Source organism: Aethalodelphis obliquidens, unplaced genomic scaffold, assembly GCF_003676395.1.
Source record: "Aethalodelphis obliquidens isolate GAN/ISIS:26980383/991018 unplaced genomic scaffold, ASM367639v1 scaffold83, whole genome shotgun sequence".
In the NCBI taxonomy this organism is placed as follows: Eukaryota; Metazoa; Chordata; class Mammalia; order Artiodactyla; family Delphinidae; genus Aethalodelphis; species Aethalodelphis obliquidens.
Genome location: NW_020838027.1, coordinates 7,685,678 through 7,708,500, shown reverse-complemented (window position 1 = coordinate 7,708,500; position 22,823 = coordinate 7,685,678). Strand labels below are relative to the sequence as shown.

General features: G+C 36.7%; 1 protein-coding gene across 5 annotated transcripts; it reads left to right on the top strand.

Moving 5' to 3' along the window:
• Positions 1 to 11,255: 11,255 nt before the first annotated feature.
• CLEC7A (C-type lectin domain containing 7A) lies at positions 11,256 to 22,787 on the top strand. Of its 5 annotated transcripts, XM_027093142.1 has the most exons (6): positions 11,266 to 11,458; positions 13,182 to 13,280; positions 14,265 to 14,393; positions 15,473 to 15,624; positions 16,678 to 16,796; positions 22,019 to 22,787. In XM_027093142.1, the coding sequence occupies exons 1-6, from the start codon at positions 11,356 to 11,358 to the stop codon at positions 22,149 to 22,151; spliced, it is 735 nt and encodes a 244-aa protein (XP_026948943.1). In that variant the 5' UTR covers positions 11,266 to 11,355; the 3' UTR covers positions 22,152 to 22,787. The 5 variants fall into 5 exon arrangements, with proteins under 5 accessions (XP_026948946.1, XP_026948948.1, XP_026948943.1 ...); XM_027093145.1 differs by lacking the exon at positions 16,678 to 16,796 and having other exon boundaries at positions 11,256 to 11,458; positions 22,019 to 22,784; XM_027093143.1 differs by lacking the exon at positions 14,265 to 14,393 and having other exon boundaries at positions 11,268 to 11,458.
• The last annotated feature ends 36 nt before the right edge of the window (positions 22,788 to 22,823 follow it).

Here is a 22,823-nt window from a genome sequence, read left to right as displayed (position 1 = left end):
TCAGGCAGTACCAAAGAAGTTCTCAGTCTGGGGTTAACGATTCTCCACTACGAAGGGTATATTTTCTGAGTATCCCACCCAATACTCAATGGGCTATGATCTGGTCCAGTCTTGCTGTTGGGAAAGGGCACTGTTTCCTGCCCCACGTGAACTTAGGCATTATTTCCTTCGTTTATTTTATTTTATTTTTTTAATGATATATCTTTCCATTTATTTAGATATTATTAAAAATTCTCTGCACAGCAATTTGGAGCTTTTAATATAACACTCTTGCACATTTTTATTACATGTATTATTGTATTTATTATTAGGATATTAATAGTTTTCTTGCTATTGTAAATGACAAAAAATCGTCTATTTTTGCTCGTATATATGAATACAACATATATTTGAATATGGAGTTTTGTATCCAGTAAAGTTGCTATAGGCCATGAAATAAGATAAGACAAAGAATTAAAAGATATTAAGATTGGAAATGAAGAAATAAGACTGTCATCTCTTGCAGATGATATCATTAAGTGCTTGGAAAATCCCCCCAGATCTACAAATTATTAGAATTAATAAGTAAAAATAGCAACTTTACTGGAAACAAAACCCCTTTGTTTATTTTTGATGGTTCTTTCTCCAAACCCTCTGGTTACTCCCTCACACTCATGCTCTGAGCTGTAGGAGATTCTCTGCGGGTCTCTAGGGTTCTCTCTCTGTGCAGCTCTCCCCTCTCGTACTCTCACCTGAACACTTGCTGCCTTATGTCTGTCTCAATTCTGGGGTTTCCCAGTAATCTCCTCAGTTCCCCTTCCCTGTGTGTGGCCTGCAAACTCCACAAGTGTGGTAAACTGGGGCAATCCCGGCACTCACCTTGTTTGTTTCCATCTCTCATAGATCGTTGTCTTGCTTTGTTGCTTGATATCCAGTGTTTTGAGAACTGCTGATTCATGCATTTTGTCTGTTTTTGTTTGTTTGTAACTGTCAGGTTGGAAGGTAAATCCAGCTGTTGACTGAAAAAAAAATTGCACAACGTGAGTGTTGTGAGTTAAGTTTTATTTGGGGCAAAATGAATATGTCGTCCCAGGGGACGACATTTCAGATAGCTCTGAGAAAGTGCCCCTAAAAAGTAGGGGGGAAGGTCAGTGTTATATACAATTTTAGTGAAGGGGGGATGTGCAGGCAGGCACACATTTTGGCAGAGGGTGGCTGCTTGTCACGAGGAGCGGACGACACCATCGATGATTTTAGTGCTTTTCTAGGTACGAGGAGATGCAAGAATTGGGCTCATAAAATTTTCTCCTGAAAATATCTAACTATCTAAAAACCTGTTCTGCCCATTTTTCCCAGAGCACAGAGGGCCTCATTCCTGATCTCCTCCCTGAACTCCTTTCAGGGGTGTTGAAGGTCAGCAGCTGCTGTGGCTCATGATTTAAACCTTGTAGAGGTAGATGGCGAGTGTCAATTTGTAGGTGGCACGGTCTTTATTACCCCATTTGGCTTTGAGCAAACGTCCAAGAGAAGGATTTTGTAATTAGGGACTTTAGTTTCTCTTTCTGTTGGAACTACTGATATCTCTAAACAAAAACATCTTAGGCTGAAAAAAGAAATCTAGTCCAGATTGGAAGATGAATTTCTTGCCTCTGTGTCTGGTATAGAAATTTCAAAGTTGGTAACAGAGCTATCTTATTATTATTATTATTATTTTTGCGGTACGCTGGCCTCTCACTGCTGTGGCCTCTCCCGTTGCAGAGCACAGGCTCCGGACGTGCAGGCTCAGCGGCCATGGCTCACGGGCCCAGCCGCTCCGCGGCATGTGGGATCTTCCCGGACCGGGGCACGAACCCGTGTCCCCTACATCGGTAGGCGGACTCTCAAGTACTGCTCCACCAGGGAAGCCCCAGAGCTATCTTCTTTAGCCAAGCTGACAGTGCCAATGAGTCATCGTTCAGTCACTTCTACTATTTCTGTCTCCAGTTCTTCCGGACGTTGGCAACATGTCTTCCTAAACCTTAGGTTTGGAGGAAACTGCCTTACTCTGATCTATCTTGGGGATATATCTCTCAGTTTATAGACTGCTGCTTGATCCCAAAGACATAAATATTCTTATCCTTGCTTGTTACTATTTAAATGAGGGCTACAACTACAGCCTTGGGCTACAACTGCAGCCTTGGCCTTCAGTCTATTTATGTATGCCCTGAAAGCTAAGACTGGTTTCTACATTTTTAAAGCGTTATTAAAACAAATATGCAGAAGAGACTATAAGTGACCCACAGAGTCTGAAATATTTATTCTCTCATCCCTTGCTGAGTTTGCTGACCCCTGATGTAAATAGCTTACTGTTTAGGCCATGTTTATTTCTCATTAAGGGAATGAACTCTGAATTTGGACTATCTGAGTTCAAATGCCAGTTTTTTACATCTCTGTTACCTAAGGAAAGTTACTCAACATCTTTATTAACTTGATTACCTTAACTGAAAGATAGGAATAACACTAGTAGCTCATAGATCTTCATTTTATTTCTAGCAGGTCATAGATATATGAGGATTTAATGGGATAATGTTTATATAATAATTCATGTAGTGCCTAGGATTCGGTTAGAATTCAAGAAATGTTAACTATTCTATTAGTTCATTTTTTCCTTGCATTTATAGTGTCCTACGAGTGTTTCTGGTTTTGGTAGTAGGTTCTTAATCTCATACAGCAAATTGACCAAATAACTCCTTAACTTAGTTTAATGGTGTTTATAAACATTGTTTAGGATTCTTTTTTGCTGTTGTTGTTGTGGAAATAATGTCCTGTGGAATACCTCCTGACTTGCCTCTTGTTTCGTGAACCATAAAGAGTATTGTCCAGCATTTCTTCAGTTTCTTCTTTGTGGAGATTTTCTGAGTTTATTAGGGCTTGCAGGGCATTTGGGTCAATGAACATAGATGGTATCCTATTATAGAATAGATGGTATATAAGTGAATATTATTTAAAATACCGAATTATCTTAGAGTATTTCACAGAGTTAGGCTGTTCTGGTTTGGAAAGATGAGCAGAATAGGTATGCTTTCCTGCATCTATTGTTCAAGTTTTTAAATCTTAGCAAGTAAAATGAGCAAATTTAAAATATCTGATCTTTATACCTTAATGTCTCCAAATGTACCTTCTTTGCACCTATATTTACTTCCAAAATCCCCTCCATGATCAGTCATCCTCATCCCAGTGATGTGCAAGGTATTAACCCATGAAGGATGCCATGAACCAGAAAGTTAATGAACTGCTCGTTTCCTGGGAGCAAATTTTAAAAATGAGAGAGAAGTACATGGTCCTGAGCATTTGCACAGTTGCGAAAACATAGAATTTTAAGTAGGAGGATTAGGTATTTGACTTGTACCTGAACCATAAGGAAATCTCAGTGGCTTTGAAAATTATTAAATTGGCCATTTGTAGAACCCATTAAACTTAGTGGTCCACATTATACTCCAGTGAGGAGCCACATGCCTCAGCTCTTCCCTAGTTCTTTACCCCATTAAGAGCACAGCTGACAGACGATTTATAATTCTACTCTTAGAGAATATACATAATTTAAGCTTAGTAAAGCATCCTATAGGACAGATAGCAGGAACCTGAATATATTCATAAACATATATGTGTTTGCTAAGCTCTTTTCGGGGATATGCTTCTACAACACTAAGTCTTTTACTTATTTACAACAGACCCCAAACATTAAAAAAAGTATAAATAGACAACTTTTTCTCAATATTATGCCCATCTTATTAAGCATGTGGGTTGTATATTGGAAATGAAGTAGGATGCCTAATATAGAATTTTCAAACACCTGCTTATATACCTCAGTAACCTAAACATCAAAATAACAGTATCAGGCTATTTTACTTTCTCCGAGTTATTCTAATTTGCTGTGACAGAGATGTGGATTAGGCATTTTTCTCACTTTTTTGGGGTTACACATTCACTTATTTAACAACTCTCACTCAGATGCTTTCTTTCCTTAGTCCTAACAGAGTAGGCAGTAATTAACATACAGAGAGCCTATCCTTAGGGTCCTTACAGTCTCGTGTGTAGGAAGAAAACAAGCAAATTAAAAATAGCTACATATGTACAATTTTATTCATTCATTTAATATGTGAAGCGCTACTCTAGATGCTGGGAATTTGTAGTGAGCAAGACAAGTTTCCTGCTCTCCGGAAACTTATGACACACTGAAAATTAAAAGTATAGTAAACATATGTGGTTATTATTGAAGGAATCCAACGGCTGCTCACAATAGAATAACTCCCAACAACTACAATTTCTTAGGAATAAAGTAATACAGATGCCTTTAAGCAGAGTGAAAGTCACATTTTTATTATGAGTCAGGTCCACCCTGCAGAAATGCTTCTGTTTTACTCACAAGTGGATAAAACAGAATAACTTCCTCTAATTTGCCTTGAAATTCATAATATAAAGCAGCAGATGGCGCCATCACCTCATTCACTTCTGCCTGATTTTGCTAAATCTTTTTAATGAATTCGTATTGACTCAGCTCAGATCACACCCCACAGGAACTCTGTTTTCTTTTTTTAGTTACCCTGTATCTTTCTTATTCACCATCCAAGGATACTAGTTGGGCTTAAAGACCCATCATCGTTTTGCTGGTGAGGAAACAAGCAGAGAAAATGAAACAATACATCTAAAGTCACTCAGTTAATCCAGTGACAGAATCAAGAGGGACATGGTTCATTCATTAGCTAGAATGTGGACTTTGAATTTAGAAATTCTGCCAATAACTTGGAGATTTTTTCCCCCTCTGCAATTCAATTGCCTTATCTCAGGTTGTTTCCACTTTTAAAAATAAATGAATAGAATATACCAGGTGAATAGCTTCCAAATATTTTATGGGTTCAATAAAATTATGTACTAAATTCCCAGATATAAAACAAGTAAAATCAGGGATGCTCTGGTTGTATTGATACTGGGACAGTCTAGACACTTTCCTGTTTGGCTTGTACTGCACCACATTTTGCTATATTTTTCTTCCTATTAAAGATGATACAGAGTTTAAAGGTACAGGAAAAGAAGAAAATATAGTCAATGTATTTGACCAAAACATGACTGGCCAATACAGGGACAATGCCACAGGTAACCTAAAACAAACAAACATACATATGAGAAACACCTCCCACTTGAAAATAACACCCACCATTCTTTGTTTTCCCCTGCTCTCCACAGTCAATTTAAAGACAACTTGGGTGTGATTTGGGACTAGAAATTGGAATTACTAACAGTTTAGCTCTTAGTTCATAAGAAGTATAATTGTTAGTGTTCTTGCCTATTTCCCCCAATAGACAGGACCGTTAAGACACTGGTCTAGACATTGGGCATAGAATACTTATAGAGACAGAATGCTTGTCCTTTTGGAGTTTATAAGCTGAACCAGACACTAGCATTAGGTAATTTTAGGCTATAATATAGGTAGGCATTTATATATATTTTGTACGTGTATTATTATTTTTAAAGTATTTTTGCTTACTTCTTCTAATCTTTTATACCTATATTTACTGATAACCTGCAATGAATCAGAAACTAGTCTAGGTTCTCGGGATATATGTGTGAATGAGCAAGGAATGAACAAGCAAGGTTCCTAACTCATGGGGCTTACAAACATGGAGACATGGCGAGTCTAACTACAAACAGATGAGATGTATTCCAATAGCGTGAAGTACTTCAAAGAAAAAAAGAAAAGCTGTCTGATGTGATTCAGTGTGATGGAGAGGTGCTGTGGTCATATTCTACGTCAGACTGAATGATCAGGGAAGGCCTACCAGAAAGAGTGATATTTGAACTAAGAACTAATTATGAAGAAAAACCCCACCATGCAAAGTTCTCAAGGCAAAGCATATTAGCCAAAGTATAAACGCAAAATTCCTGAGACAGGAACAACTTGATGTGTTTGTGTGATCAAAAAGAATATTATATGATATAACTCATATGTGGAATCTAAAAAATAGTACAAATTAACTTATTTACAAAACAGAAATAGACTCACAGACATAGAAAATGTCTGTGAGTAGAAAAACTTATGGTTACCAAAGGGGAAGGGGTTGGGAGGGACAAATTGGTAATATGAGATTAACAGATGCACACTACCATATAGAAAATGGATAAACAATAGATAAACAGCAAGGATTTACTATATAGCACAGGAACTATATTCAATATCTTGTAATAAACTATAATGGAAAAGAATAAAAAGAAAACGAATATAGACACACACATGTATATACATATATCTGTGTATCCAAATCATTTTGCGGTATAAAACTTAGAGGAAAACATAGGCAGAACACACTTTGACATAAAGCGCAGCAATATCTTTTTCTATCCATCTCCCAGAGTAATGGAAATAACAAAAATAAACAAATGGGACCTGATTAAACTTAAAAGCTTCTGCACTGCAAAGGAAATCATAAACAAAATGAAAAGACACCCCACAGAAAATATTTGCAAATGATGCGACCAACAGGGGATTAATTTCCAAAATTATTACAAACAGCTCATGCAGCTCAATACACAAAAAACAAACAAGCCAACCAAAAAAAGGGGCAGGAGACCTAAATATTTCTCCAAAGAAGACATGCAGATGGCCAAGAGGCACATGAAAAATGCTCAACACCACTAATCATTAGAGAAATGCAAATCAAAACTACGAGATATCACCTCACACCAGTCAGAGTGGCCATCATCAAAAGATCTACAAACAATAAATGCTGCAGAGGGTGTGGAGAAAAGGGAACCCTGTTGGTGGGAATGTAAATTGGTACAGACACTATAGAGAACTGGATGGAGGTTCCTTAAAAAAACTAAAAATAGAGCTATTATATGATCCAGAAATCCCACTCCTGGGCATTTATTCAGAGAAAAACATGTTTCAAAAAGATACATGTACCCCAATGTTCATTGCAGCACTCTTTACAATAGCCAAGACATGGAAACAACCTAAATGTCCATCAACAGATGAATGGATAAAGAAGATGTGGTATATAAATATATATATATATATATATATATAATGGAATATTATTCAGCCATTAAAAAATGAAATAATGCCATTTGCAGCAACATGGATGGACCTGGAAATTATCATACTAAGTGAAATAAGTCAGACAGAAAAAGACAAATATCATATGACATCGTTTATATGTGGAATCTAAAAAAAATGGTGCAAATGAACTTATTTACAAAACAGAAACAGAGAATGAACTTATGGTTACTAGCAGGGAAGGGTAGTGGGGAGGGATAGATTAACTAGATTACTACCGTTAACAACAGTTTAACATATGTAGAAATGAGAGCATGACCAGGCTAATTCAGCGGTACTGAATGCAGTTCTTTAAGTTGTTTTATTGGTGCAATATTCAGTCTAACTCTTGATTCAATTTATTGTATTTTTAGTTTATAAAACGTGTTTTCACTTCTAAGAACTTTTCTCAGATTTCTCATTTTTCTTTGAAGAAAAAACTTGCTGTATAAATGTAATTTTCATTAAATCTCGCTGAGAATGTGAATTAGTTACTTGTTATTTGCTGGGTTTTGTTTGTTGTTTGGTTGGTTAGATTGGTTTGTTTTTCACCTGTTTCTTACATTACAGTTTAACCAGGGGTATTTTTCTCAGAATATGCAAACTGTCTTTCCCCACTCCCTCCTGCCATCTTTTTTTTTTTTTTACTTTGCTGCGCCTCAAGGCTTGCTAGCCGGAGCTTAGTTCTCCGACCAGGGATCGAACCCAGCTACTGCAGTGAAAGTGTTGAGTCCTAACCACTGGACCACCAGGGAATTCCCCCTCCTGCCTTTTAAAATGCTGAGGGATTATTTTTCCTAGTTTGTCAATGGTTTGTGTAATCACTGTTTAATTGTTTTAGTCCTGGACAAAAGAGAAAGCTAAAGTTTACATTCACTGAAAATTTTCTTTGACAACTTAGAGAGTCAGTTGTTTTTGTAGGATTGTGATTAAACAGAGGACTGCAGTCAAAGAAAATAAGTTATTACATAAAGATTCTCCCATTGTGCGTGGGGGGTCTGAATCAATAGTAAAAAGCTTTTTATTACTGCCTAGAAGGTGCTGCCCTCATTCCTGTTCTCTAGTTCTACTTAGTTGACTGACCTTTCTTCCTTAAGCCAATTTATTCACTCTGAGAAAAAAATCCCTTTCTTTCCAGCTCTCCTCTGCTTTCCCAAGGGCTGCATTAGCGAACTGGATGTCTGATGGAGGTCGAGATTAGATCCACACCACTATTTTGTGTCTGTGAAAAGTTAGTAAAACTTTTGTGGCAGGCTAGGTAAGACAGTGAATTTTATTTTTTTTCATTGACCTCTCTTCCATGTCGATATGTGTTAATGAGAACTGTAGAACTCTTGGAACAGAACAACTCCATCCAAACCTTTGCACTAAGACATTTGACAAACTCTAACATGGCTTCTAGTAGTTTAAGGCTGTGTCCTGGAATGATCCCAGATCCCTTTAAAATGCCTGCCTGAGAAAGTTCATTGCTGCCAGGAGAATTTACTGTTTGTTCGTGAGAGAGTGGCATGGACATATACACACTACCAAATGTAAAACTGATAGCTAGTGGGACGCAGCTGCATCGTACGGGGAGATCAGCTCAGTGCTTTGGGACCACCAGAGGGGTGGGATAGGGAGGGTGGGAAGGAGGGAGACACAAGAGGGAGGGGATATGGGGATATATGTATATGTATAGCTAATTCACTTTGTTATAAAGCAGAAAGTAACACAACATTGTAAAGCAATTATACTCCAATAAAGATGTTAAAAAACACACACACATACACAAAAAAATTAAATTAAATTAAAAAAATAAAATCCTCTCTCTGCCCTTTGAGGTGTAAAGCTACCACCTAAAACTTTCCTCAGGGTCCTGAGAGCCATCTCTGAAAGCAAACAGGGAATTAGTTAGGGAGATAACCTGCCCTCTCCCAGTCCCCATGGGAGGGTAGGGCCCTAGCTTCAGTGGGGCACAACCTTGCTGCAATACGCAACACTGTCTCCTGTCCAAAGGATGAAGAAGCTTGTTTTTCTTCCAGAGAAGCACCAATGAACAAATCCGCATGGTCTAGTCACATGGATTAATCCTCCTAATACCACTCAGTGCCTTTCCCTTAGCACAGCCCAGCCTTTAAAAAGTCGCTAGTCTTTTGTTTGGGGGAAGTTGAGTTCAGTTTATGCTGGGCCCTTCTCTCTGTTATAATCGTATTACTGAAGGAAATCTGTCCTCACCAACTTTCTTTTTTTTAACATCTTTATTGGAGTATAGTTGCTTTACAATGCTGTGTTAGTTGCTGCTGTATAACAAAGTGAATCAGCTATACATATACATATATCCCCATATCCCCTCCCTCTTGCGTCTCCCTCCCACCCTCCCTATCCCACCCCTTTAGGTGGTCACAAAGCACCAAGCCGATCTCCCTGTGCTATGCGGCTGCTTCCCACTAGCTAGCTATTTTACATTTGGTACTGTATATATGTCTATGCCACTCTCTCACTTCGTCCCAGCTTACCCTTCCCCCTCCCCATGTCCTCAAGTCCATTCTCTACGTCTGCGTCTTTATTCCTGTCCTGCCCCTAGGTTCTTCCTGACCATTTTTTTTTTCTTAGATTTCATATATACGTGTTAGCATACAGTATTTGTTTTTCTCTTTCTGACTTGCTTTACTCTGTAGGACAGACTCTAGGTCCATCCACCTCACTACAAATAACTCAATTTTGTTTCTTTTTATGGCAGAGTAATATTCCATTGTATATATGTGCCACATCTTCTTTATCCATTCATCTGTTGATGGACATTTAGGTTGCTTCCGTGTCCTGGCCATTGTAAATAGTGCTGCAGTGGACATTGTGGTACATGACTCTTTTTGAATTATGGTTTTCTCAGGGTATATGTCCAGTAGTGGCATTGCTGGGTGATATGGTAGTTCTCTTTTCAGTTTTTTAAGGAACCTCCATACTGTTCTCCATAGAGACTGTATCAATTTACATTTAATGAGTGTCTGGTTTTATCTTTGACAACTGCCAGTAGTCTCTTCCATTCTGCTTGCTTTGAAGTCTTGTGTACAGATGGGTACCTCTCTAGTTCCTAGCAATGATAAATGTTTTTCCATATCTCATTAACTTGGGTATTACTGTGGAAATTGGCAAAGAGGAAACATTAAGCATTTAACATAGTATTTCAGTTCCAGAATTCCCCGTTAGCTGTTACTTGCAATATAAGTGTACAGAATGGTGAAGGGGGCAGGGTAGCATAACAGAAAAGATCATGAGTTTTGCAGTAAGAGTGGACTTCGGTTTGATTCCTTGCTTCATTATTTTTATTAGTTTCTTAAAACTGAGCAAGGGAGTAAAATTTCTATGTCTCAGTTTTGTCATTTGAAAATAGGACTAAACAACAAGGTCCTACAGTCTAGCACAGGGAACTGTATTCAATATCTTGTAATAAACCATAAGGAAAAGAATATGAAAAATATATATCTGAATCACTTCGCTGTACACCAGAAACTAACACAACATTGTAAATCAACTATACTTAAGAAAGAAAATAGGACTAATAGTGCCTATCTCATAGACTTCTTGGAAAACTGAGATTGTATAAGAAAACACATGCCATAGGTAGTACTTAGCTCATAGTCATCGTTGAATAAATAATTTTCTACTTTGTATTATAAATCTCTGACAAGCCCCAAAGAGATTTGTTTCCTCTCTCTGTTGTTACAACAATGTACCTCCTTATGGTATCCTTCATGAACCTATCTGTGGGTTTCCTCCTTTACTCCATAAGCTTCTTCACAGGTATCATTTATCCTTTTATCCCCACCTCCTGTCAATCGAAAAGATGGGCATTTGATACATGTTTACTGAAAGAGCAGTACATGAATGAATGAACAGTTGTAACAAAGTATTGGTGAACTCAAGGGACCAAAATTGTTTTAAGTTTACATAGGCCAAGTCAATTAATGATGTCCAGTTCGGTTGTGAGAATAATGAAAGTGGCATAAGACATTAATGGTTTCATTTTTCTTATGTTTGATCTGAAACAAAGATCTATCTATTGTGCTACCTTATAATTTTCTTAAGCATCATCAGTCTCAGAAACAGGATCTAAAGGTACCAATGGGAAATTACCACTGCACATTTTTCATTTCCTGCTTTTGGGTATCTGGTTGGACTGCTTAAGCTCAACTTGTTAAAGCCTAGTAAATGCCTCCCCCACTTGACTTGACTCATAGGTCCTCTTTTGCCCACAGGCAGTTGTCTTTGGAGAAGAGAAGAAAGAGTTCTCGTATGCTGAGGCAACTCAGGAGCTCAATAGAACAATGGAACACCATTCTTCCGTAGAAAATTTGGATGAAGACGGATATACTCAATTAGACTTCAGCTCTTGCAATACCATCAGGAAACCTGTGGTCTCAGAGGAAGGTATATTTTTTTCTTTCTGACTTCAACATTTACATTCTCATCAACTAAAACTGGAAGTGGAAAAAATTGGAGAGACTTGCGATTTGTCGGGCTTTTATTAATATATTGTAAAAGGTTTTCAGAAGTCACTGAAGATAATTTGAACGTGCACTAACACTTTTGGTAACCATTCAGGGACTAATCATCAGTACAGCTGATCCTTGAACAACACGGGTTTGAACGGCACAGGTCCACTTATACATGGTTGTTTTTCAAAAGTAAACACTACAGTACTACACGATCTGCTGTTGGTTGAATCCATGGACTCCAAACTGTGGATATGGAAGAACTGAGATACAGAGGGCCAACTCTAAGTTATATGGAGATTTTTGACTTTGGGGAGGGGCGGTGCCCCTAATCCCTGTGTCGTTCAAGGGTCAACTATGTATAAGTTAATTATTATGATGATAGAAAATACTCACAATTTCTCTGTTCTATAGGAACAGACACTTCAAAAATAAGAAGTTGGTAATAAGTGTGATGAAATGCAAAGCTGAAAGAATTTCAATAGGAGTGACTTGTTTATTTGACAGAAAAGAGTAAATTGCAGAATGGAGGTCAAAGAAACACAGAAGTGTAAATGAACAACATCAGGATATTGGAGATAGAAGAATGAAAAGATGGAAAAAACAACTTGTGATTTTATGGAAAAGGCCAAAGGGAAGTCAGAAGTCATAGGGTTTAGAATCCTGAGCCTGTTTGTGTGTGTGTGTGTGTGTGTGTGGTAATGAGATTGATTTGGAATTTTTTTTTTTTTAAACAAAAGGGAGTTCTTTGTATGCCCGTGAAGAAATATATATGTATTAGCCAAAAAGATCCCATTATCAGGACATGAGTCTTAGACATAACGTAAAAGAGGTGAAATCTGGGGAAGGGCATTAAAAGATTTCTCTCTTCACTGAATGAGCAATTTAATCTCCTCTATGGTTCCCCTATTTGACAATTCTCTGAAATGCTTTTATTGCTTATTCTCAGTTTTTAAGTGGTGATATTAATATATAGCGAGTTTCCTGTTATCAAGAGATTATTCACAGGTTTTGACGGCAGAATTTACTCTCTTCTGCTTTCTGTTCATTCCCATTGCACAATCATTTTCCTCTTGTCACTTATGCAATTCTTTTCTTGGGCAACCTGATGGGGAAGAGTGGAAAAACTAGATGATGCAAGAGGTAGGGAGGCATGTGTGTGTTTATAGATGTGTGTGGACAAATTGTGTTACCTATAATGTGTTAGTAGTCCCTAAACTAGGTACTTCTACATATGTTAACTTAATGCCCACAATAATCCTTTGAGGTATTATTAACCTAATTTTTCACAAAGAGAAATGGAAAAACAGAGGAAGTAATTTGCCCAAGGACGTGCAAGAAGTAAGTGAAAGGAGAAGATCCCTTAGTAACCAGCATTATTTCTGCTACATTAAGCTATCTCTTCTAAGAATAGGTAGGATTTCTTGAATCCTGGTAGTGTCAAGAACTATAGACATCAATGTGGAGCTGAAATTAGGAGTGCATAGATATCAAGCTTCAGAACCTGAAGAGGTATGCTAAAGGTGGAGAAAAATTCAGACTAATCCTAGATGACTAGCTTATCTGGATATCAGATTTTGATGAACTGTAGAATTAAAGTGCTCTGCGATCCATCATCTAATTTCTTTATTCAATTTCTGCTCCCTATGGTGCCTCAGGATTTTGTGCTGCATCCCCTCGTTGGCGTCCCATTGCTGTGACTTTGGGAATTTTATGCTTGGTAATGCTGGTGATAACTGTGGTCCTGTGTACCATGGGTGAGTATTGGTGGGAGAGATTAACAACAGACATTTAATAAGCATTTACACTGTTCCAGGCACTCTTTTAAGAGCGTAACATAATCTAATTGAACCTGTATATTGACCCTATTGAATTGGCGCTATTAGTTCTCATTTTATTTCTAGGGTCATAAACTAGTTATTGGTAGGATCATGATTAGAAATTTGGGTGATCTGTCCTAAAAACTCATACTCTTAACTGCATGCTCTCCTTGAATAGCTGGTTTCAAAGCTATGGAATTCCTAGGATAAATTAATGAAAGCAAACCAGAGGAGATAAAAAGGAAGTACAATTGGTGCTTATCTTCCTAACGAAATAAATCCTCTAAAGAGACTATAAGCTATTTTTTATGTCTTATGATTTAAGGAAATTATTTTATACCTGATCTTTACTCTAAACTCCTTTGGATAATATCAGGAAATACCTGAGGCACTTATCAAATACTAACTAGTTATTTTGTGATGGATGAATAAATTTCCATAGATTTTATTGCTCATGCATTCAAAATTGAATAAAGTATTATTGTACCTTCAAAGAGGCTATATGAAAGATTTCTTAAATAGACAAGTGTTTATTGAGTACATTCTATGTTATAGGCACCAGGCAGGTTCTCAAGGAACTCTCATTTTTAAATAATAGAAGAAAGATAGAAGATTTATTACTTTTTCAAATCATTCATGGTACCAATTGACTGTATTCCATTTGCTTCATTTTTCTCTTTTGTATTAAACCATCTTCATGGAAGTTATTTCTTTTTTCTGTATATTTCATCTATCATCTATTCTATCTATCTATCTATCTATCATCTAACTTTACCTCTCCATCAGCAATGTATTATCTATCACTAATCAAGTATGTATCCCTTTACATTTCAACAAAAATATGGTTTTGGGGATTTGAATTCTCAAACATAGCAAAATGACTTTTTCTTCTGTAATTACTATTGTTGTTGGTATATGAAGCTATCTGGAGACCCAGTTCAGGGAACAACCTGTTGAAGGATAACAGCTTTCAATCAAGAAATAAAGAGAACCACAGTCAACCATCTTTAGAAGACAATGTGGCTCCTACCAAGGCTCTCACGACCACAGGCAAGGCAGAATTAAAAGATTAATAAAGTCCTTGATTCAGAAGGGTTAATTATTGGTGCTAAGGTTTGGAGCAACGGGTGAAGAAAGTACTTTTATGTGCGGTGATTTGCATCCAAGGAAAGCCCACAGCATATTGTCTCAGTAAAATACGTCCCCTGTCATATATAAAGTGATATCATAAATACCTTATGAACTTAGCTGAATCTCCAACTTAGTTGGATTTTTTTTAAATCAGTAACTAATTTATCACAGGGTATGTATTTAGGCTTATAGGAGATTGTATAATTTGATGTGAAGGAACAAAAAGTGTTCTCATCTCTTAGGGAATTGACATTTTAAAATGATATAGTTAAAATAGGAAATAGGACATCAGAAAAGAAAAACGGACAGAAAAAGGAAAGAAGGGAAAGTGTTGCTAAGAATTAAACATTTACAAAAGAAATAAACCTAATAGATATGTTTCTGAAAACTCTGGTTAAATTTGTTTTTCTTTAATCCTGCAAGTTCATTTATTTAATTACAATTTTATATACACGAAACTTCGATTTCTAATTGCATCATTATTGACTATGACAATATTTTGACTTCAATTTTCCATCTCTGGACACATACCTCCTCACTATTTGTATCACATTACTCTATAATGTGAACGATTGCTCTTATACTTTTCTTATTTGGAAAATTGCATTCTGAAATGGATCTCACACTTGTAAAATATGTTAACATGAAATTACTGTATATCTCAGTGATTGATTTTGAATTGATTTATTAGTTATCATGGAGAAAAGGAGTTCTGGTCTGACTTTGAAGGAATAGAAGACAAGTCAAGAAGGAAAGGAGGGTTCACTGTCTAAAACACTGTTTATAGCCACTCAATTCATTTTTTAATTGTAAATGAATAAGTGGTTTTAATGTAGCCTCTTCTGTAAGGTTGTATCCATATAGTTTGAATTGAAAATGAAATCTATTAATGGTAATTCATTGATTATTTATCAAGTGTCCTTAGGATGAATGGTACTTGCACTGAAAGAGGGAATTGGTATAGTATGAATCTCATTGTATTTATCTTTTATTTCCAGGAGTTCTTTCTAGCTCTTGTCCCCCTAACTGGATCACACATCAGAATAGCTGTTATCTATTTAGCACATCATTAGATTCCTGGGATACAAGTAAAAGACGGTGCTTGCAACTGGGCTCTAATCTCCTGAAAATAGACAGCTTAAACGAGTTGGTAAGTGTAGATTTCAGTTATAATTATCTGTGGTCTATATTGAACAGAAAAATAGAGGTAGGTTCCAGGTAATGATGATTTTTCCCTAAAAGAAAGTAATTTTACATATCCTCCATGATTATAATAATAGCATATATTAAGTGAGTAAAGTGCATAATATATGCTTCTCTCTGTAATTAATTAATTAAAATATGAACACATTTTACTTTGAAATAAACCCTTTAAGCACAACTGCACGTTGACTATAATAGTCAGGCCACTACTCATTTCTGTGGGCTTGGATTTCAGGTTGTAAGTGTGGTGGAGTGAAATAGAAAAATCTTCCCACATTCTATACTACAAATCTAAACAATCTATAACTTCTGTACTTACTTTCACTACTCTCAATTTTTTTGTTTCTATTCTGTCTTACCCAACAGTTATAGTTCACATAAAAATGAATGGAAGTAGATGTATGATTAAAAAAAGAGCATAGGACTGGAAGTCTGTCTGACTTTTAGACCTTCCCATAATTGCCGCTATGTTGTGCTATATTTGTCAAAGATTCACATATGATCTTTAACCCCCAGATTACTTATGCATAACTCATGCAGTGGGACTAAATGACTTTAAAATTGTCATCTCACTCTGAGAAGCATTTCTTGACAAAGGTCATATAAATTTATATTTTCTGTTAAAATTGTGGAGAAGATAGTGGCCTGTCATCCATGGACATTGCCTAGGATATTCTGTCGCCCTTGGATTTTGTCAGATAGGTTGAATGCAAGCAGTGCAATGTTGACATTAAGGATGCATTCTTTATTGGAAAATTAAACAATACGACTCTGAAGAAATGAGATACGACTTTTGAGACACTCAATGGCATTCAAGAATTGGCACTGCTGTCTAAGTTAACGCCAGTATATGTGTACATCCTCCACCAAGGTGACTCAATCTCTGTTTCTCAAAATCTCCAAGAGTCTGTTTCTGTATCTTCTCTTTATCTCTATCATCACTGTCTATCACACTCTCTCTCTCTCCTTGACTTGTATTTGTATTTATGTTTCCTTACAGGAATTTATATCTAGGCAAGTGTCTTCCCAACCTGACCGTTCATTTTGGATAGGGCTTTCTCGCCGTCAGACTGAAGAACCATGGCTCTGGGACGATGGTTCAATGTTGTTGTCTAACTTGTAAGTATCTGGAGAGACAAAGCTTCATACTCTTTCTCAGAGAGGTGAGAGCATGTCAGGCAGTTAAGAATCTGATCTGTTGGCCATAATAAGAAAGAGAGAGAAAAAGATACATAGTGATGGGGAGAGAGAAAGAGTGAGCCAGGAGAAAAAAAGAAAACAAGAGGGTAGAGGAAGCCTGAAGAGTCGCAAAGAGCTGAATGGCCATCTCGAGCTGTCAACACAAGTGCTCCCTCAGCTTTCTTACTAGGAGGGCATGTGAGGCTGCCCAGGAAGGTGCAATCACTGTGACTCAGTGTAAAACTGTGCTTAAGAGCAATGCTTTGAAGTCAGTTCTCAGCTTGAGTCAATGATTGGCCCACTCATTGTGTGAAACTGGATGAGTTCCTTAATCTAACGGCACCCCTCTTTCTGCACCTGTAAATGAGAATAAAAATACTACGTACCTCTTAGGATTTTGAGATAAAAGTAAAATCACTTAGCACAGCATCTTGCACATAGGAAATGTGTGATACATGCTATTATTATTAATTTTAAAAGCAACCACATTTCACTTTTTTTTTTTTTTTTTTTTTTTTGCGGTACGCGGGCCTCTCACTGTTGTGGCCTCTTCCGTTGCGGAGCACAGGCTCCGGACGCGCAGGCTCAGCGGCCATGGCTCACGGGCCCAGCCGCTCCGTGGCATGTGGGATCTTCCCGGACCGGGGCACAAACCCGTGTCCCCTGCATCGGCAGGCGGACTCTCAACCACTGCACCACCAGGGAAGCCCACATTTCACATTTTATAAAGCTCTTTTAGACATATGAACATTTGCACGATTATAAATTTTTCCTCATTGTATGTGTACGCACTAATATACACACAATGAAGAAGAATTTACATACGGAGACTTATTATGAGGAATAAGCTCACACATGATTATAAAGACTGAGAAATCCGACAATCTGCCGTCTGCAAGTTGGATACCCAGGAAATCATGTAGTGTATGAGCTTCAGTCCAAGTATGAAGGGCTTAAAACCAGGGGAGCCAATGGTGTAAAACCCAGTGCCAGAGCAGGAGAGGGTGAGATGAGATGAGATGTCGCCACTCACACAGTCAGGCAGGAAGAAAGGAACAAATTTCTGCTTCTGCCTTTTTGTTCTATTTAGGCCCTCAATGGATTGGGTGATGCCCGCCCACGTTGGGGAGTGAAGTCTAGTTTGCTGAGTCTAGTTCACTGATTCAAATGACACACTCGAAACTAATGTTTGATCTGGCCGTGGCTAGTAAATTGACACATGAAATTAACTCTCACAAAGTGTTGAAGTCTTCCTCACTGCAGTTGTCGTTCATTTTCTCTTTAATATCTGCAGAATATGAAATTATCTTCCCCTTTTCCATTTCTATTATTGGTGTGTGTGTGTGCTTTCTTCTTTCTTTTCTTTTTTAGTTTTTTAAGCAGTCTCATTGGGTGTAGTTTTCAAAGAAAGAACTTGTGGCTGTGTTGATTCTTTCTCCCTCTGTGTCTTTTTCTCTCTCTTTTTTCCCCATTAATTTTGGTTTTCACCTTTATCATTTCCTTCCATTCAATTTCTTTGTGTTGAATTTGCTACATTTTTTTTTTTTTTGCGGTACGCGGGCCTCCCACCCCTGCGGCCTCTGCCGTTGCGGAGCACAGGCTCCGGAAGCGCAGGCTCAGCAGCCATGGCCCACAGGCCCAGCAGCTCCACAGCATATGGGATCCTCCCGGACCGGGGCACGAACCCGTGTCCCCCGCATCAGCAGGCGGACTCCCAACCACTGCGCCACCAGGGAAGCCCCAAATTTGCTACTTTTTCTCTAACTTCTTGTGTGGACTCATGAAGTTCATCCTTTTTTTTCCTCAAGTATGTACATTTAAGGCTATAATTTTAGTGTATTTTCATTTTCATTCAGTTCAAAATACTTTCTGATTTTCATTGTGAGTTGTTCTTTGGCCAATGAGTTACTTCGAAATGTATTTCTTAATTTAGAAATATCTGTGTGTTTATAGTTATCCTTCTGTTTTAGGTTTTAGTTTAGTTCCACTGTGGTCAGAGAACATACTCAGTGTGATGGCAGTTCTCTGGTTTTTGGTTTTGTTTGTTTGTTTCTTTGACCACACCATGCAGCACAGCTTGCAGGATCTTAGTTCCCTGACCAGGGATTGAACCCAGGCCCTCAGCAGTGAAAATCCTGAGCCCTAACCACTGGACCGCCAGGGATTTCTCAGTTCTCTGGTTTTTATTTGCTTCGTCTTCCCATACTGAGAGAATTATAATAAAATCTTCCACTGTAATTCTACTCACAACTCTGTAAACATTTTTGTTGATGTGTTGAAGCCAAATTATTAGGCACATATAGTTTAGAATTGTTATATCTTGCAGGCTCAGGCTCATTCAATGTACTTTTTCTTTTCTTTCTTTCCTCTTTTTTGAACTTATTTTTTTATTGTTCCACCTTTTCTTATGTTAATTTAGAATTTACTTTTTAACTAATTTTAGCAGTTACTCTAGAGATTTCAACATACAGTCTTCACTCATCAAAGTCTAATATTAATTGGTCTTTTCATGTTTTTCCTGGGCAATATAAAATTATTAGAGTATTTCTTTACTCTGTATACTCTCCCCCCCAATTTACATGCTATTATTTTTGTGTATTTTAACTCTGGCCCATATTTTCCCACATTTTAGTATCTCTAAAATTGGCATATGTCTTACCACTGCTGGTCTTTTATAATCATTGTCATCCTGCACTAAAATTGAGCTCTGTCAAAGCGTAGTATTTGTTTCTGCCAGTCAAAGAGGAACACCACAAACCTGAGGCTACTTAAATTAAACACTCCACTAGGGGTTTTGTGTGTGTGTGTGTGTGTGTGTGTACTGTTATAGGTTCAGACAGAAAAATTGTATGAGTAGCAGCTTGTGGGGGTATAATTTTTTCCTCCCACCTTCCCCCTGGTGGCAAGATTGAGAAATGCACTTTTCATTGTTACTCTTTTTTGTTTGGCAGTTTTATTTTTCATTTACTCCTGCACCAAAATAGTCCTTTGTTTTCCAGCTTCTGCAGGGTTTTCTGTTAAATTCCCATCTCGAATGCATTTATTTCACAGAATTAAATAAATGGTACATCAATGGTTGATGGCATCTTGGATTCAATAAAAGTATACCCCTAGAAAACAATATAGATTTATGCAGTCAGTTTATTAGATTTTCCCACATATTTATGGTTTTCATTGCTTCTTAATCCTCTCTGCCTCTCTTACCTTCCATTTTGAATCATTTCCTTAAATATGAAGAATACTCTTTAATATTTCCTTTAGAGTTGAAATTTTAAGGTCAGATTTTCTGTGCTTGTCTAAAACTGTCTTTATTTCAACTTTTCTAAAAAATATTGAGTATAAAATTAGAAATTTATAGTCTCTTTTCTTTCAAGCATTCAGAGATATTACTATAATGTATTCTATTTTTATTGTTGTTTTTGAAAAGTCAGCTATTTGAAGGTAATATATGTTTTAAATCTGATGTCTTTTTTCAGCTTTGAAAAGTTTTCAGCCACATGCTTCAGATGTTGCTTCCTTCCTGACTTTATTGCCTTCTTCTGGAATTCCAGTTAAATGTATTACAGACCCATTCACAATATCCTATATGTCTCATTTGCTTTTTCCTATATTTTTATCCTTTTTTTTCCTGTAACCTGTGTATTTATTTCTCACCTACCTTGCAGCACTTATTTTTCCTCATCTGTAGCTAAATTGCCATTGAAAGCCTCAGTTAAGCTTTTAATTTTGTTTGATGGATTTTTCAGTTTTACAAGTTCTCAAATCTACCCAGTTGCTATTTATAATTCCTAGCTTTCTTCTAACATTCTCAGTATTGTGTTTTAACTCCTAGAATACACTGTATAGTTGTTTTAACATTTGTGCTTGATAATACCAGTGTCATATACTCATTTGTATCTGTTTCTACTATTTTTCTTCTAATTTTTATTCATATCGATATATCTGATTTTTTTTGATAATGCACTTAACATTATCTCTTAAATGTTTGTAGAATTAATTTGAAGTTTACAGAGAAGCTTTTCATTTGCTTCTGACAAGCACCATCGGGTATGAATAGTACAAACTGAGTATTATCACATTTTGATTTTAATACCACTTAACTATTTCACTTCCACTAGCCAAAGCACAGTGAATTTATTAACAAAGAATCTTGACAAAATATATCTCCTACTTTTCTATAGCCCTTTGTCTTGTGTTTTCTTTTCTGTTTTAAAAAATGAATAGTGGACTCTCTACAGTCATAAGAGTAGGTCCAAATTAACATTTTGATATGTAACTACTCATTGGTGACAGTAATTTAATCTGGCTCTGTACATACTCCAAAATCTCTTAGAGGTCAAGAAAATTTTTTGGAGAAGATCACTGGTCAGAATTCTCCCTGAGGCTGGATCAAAGTTGTTTCATGTCCTTAGTCTAGTTATTTCAATAGAAGAATTCTCTCAATCCTCCAACTCCAGGGCAAAGAAGAGATAGATGTACAGGATGAAAAGTACCAGACCATAGCTTTTATACTGAGGCTCAGTGATGCCCTTTGAGCTTGACTGAATAATTAACACTGCTCTTTTAGGAGACTAAAGAGCAAACAGAACAGAGCGTGCTTCTATTAACCCATGGTAATTCTCATAATCATCTCTCATTATATTGCAATACAAAGCAAACTTCAGGATGCATTAAAAATATAGGGTTGTTTGAACTGCCTTTAAATGGCTTTGATATCAATGATTCTTCACTTAGTTCTAAATAACTTTTAGCAAGAACGCTTCAACTTGGTCTACTCACTAAACATACCCAATAATATTTTTGCTAAACTGTTGCTTCATTTGATAAATATACTTCTAGGTAAAAGGTTAAAAGAGAAGTAAAGAACTGTCTATAGAATGTTAAATAGTTTTTCTTTTTCGTCAGTTTTATTTAATTTTATGCAACTAGTAGTATTTCTTAAAATTTTTTGAGTCATTTTTATGCCTTAGTAATGAAGGTTATTTTGTTACCACTGGAAACAAATAGAATCTAAATTCAAGTTTCCTTTTTCAATGATACGTACACTTCAGAAACTCTTTTCACCAGTATCCTTACCAATTTATTTCAGCATTGTGGAGACAGTGGACAACATTCCTTATGTTTGTTCTATACAATTACCTTATTGTATTTTATTTTAACAGGTTTCAAATCAGAAGAACAGTTACCAAACAAGACTCATCTCACAGTTGTGTATGGATTCATGTGTCAGTCATTTACGACCAACTTTGTAGTGTGCCTTCATACAGTATTTGTGAGAAGAAGCTGTCAACATAACGGTGGGGGTGTCGCTGTGGAGGAGCAGAGAGAAATATGTAAGATAGTAAGGAAGGTAGAAAACAACATGTTTATGACCAAAAGCATCATAAAAAAATCATCCAGTTCCGTCTCTTTTTTTCTCAAATAGCCGAGAGAATATGTCTGCCATATCTCTGACTAAGAGAATCTTGTAAAATGCGAAATTGTAGGGAATCTGCTGTTATAAGAAAGCTTTCTCCTTTTTAAATACTATCAATCAAAAAAAGATCTGACAATGAATATAAAAAAGTAACCTGTCCTATTGACAGAGGTATTAACATGTTGTAATGCAAAATATGTTTTATTACTTTTTATGATTACTGTTTTGCAGTTTTCAGCAATTCCTCAGGAATTAATTACTGTTAAAAGGTATTATTGGAACATAACTAAGTTCCCTCCTATGAGGATTTGTCTCTTTCTTATTTTCTTTTAAATTTTCCCATTGGTGCTGTTTATATTTCCAATGGGGATTTCCATATTACTGGAGAGGTATTTACATCCTTCTTGTATTCATTAATATGTGAACAGAAATTGCATCACGTTCACTGCATTTTTCACTTTAAAATGGTTAATGTTATGCAAATTTCATTTTAATAAAAAATGCTAATTAAAGAAGCTTTGGCCTTTAAATTATGTGCCATGTGTAATTAA

Coding starts and splice junctions, on each gene's coding strand:
- CLEC7A (XM_027093142.1), top strand. CDS start 11,356: ATGGAACACCATTCTTCCGTAGAAAATTTGGATGAAGACGGATATACT. Junction 14,394..15,472: donor CAAGGCTCTCACGACCACAG/GCAAGGCAGAAT, acceptor TTTTATTTCCAG/GAGTTCTTTCTAGCTCTTGT. Junction 16,797..22,018: donor TCAATGTTGTTGTCTAACTT/GTAAGTATCTGG, acceptor TTATTTTAACAG/GTTTCAAATCAGAAGAACAG.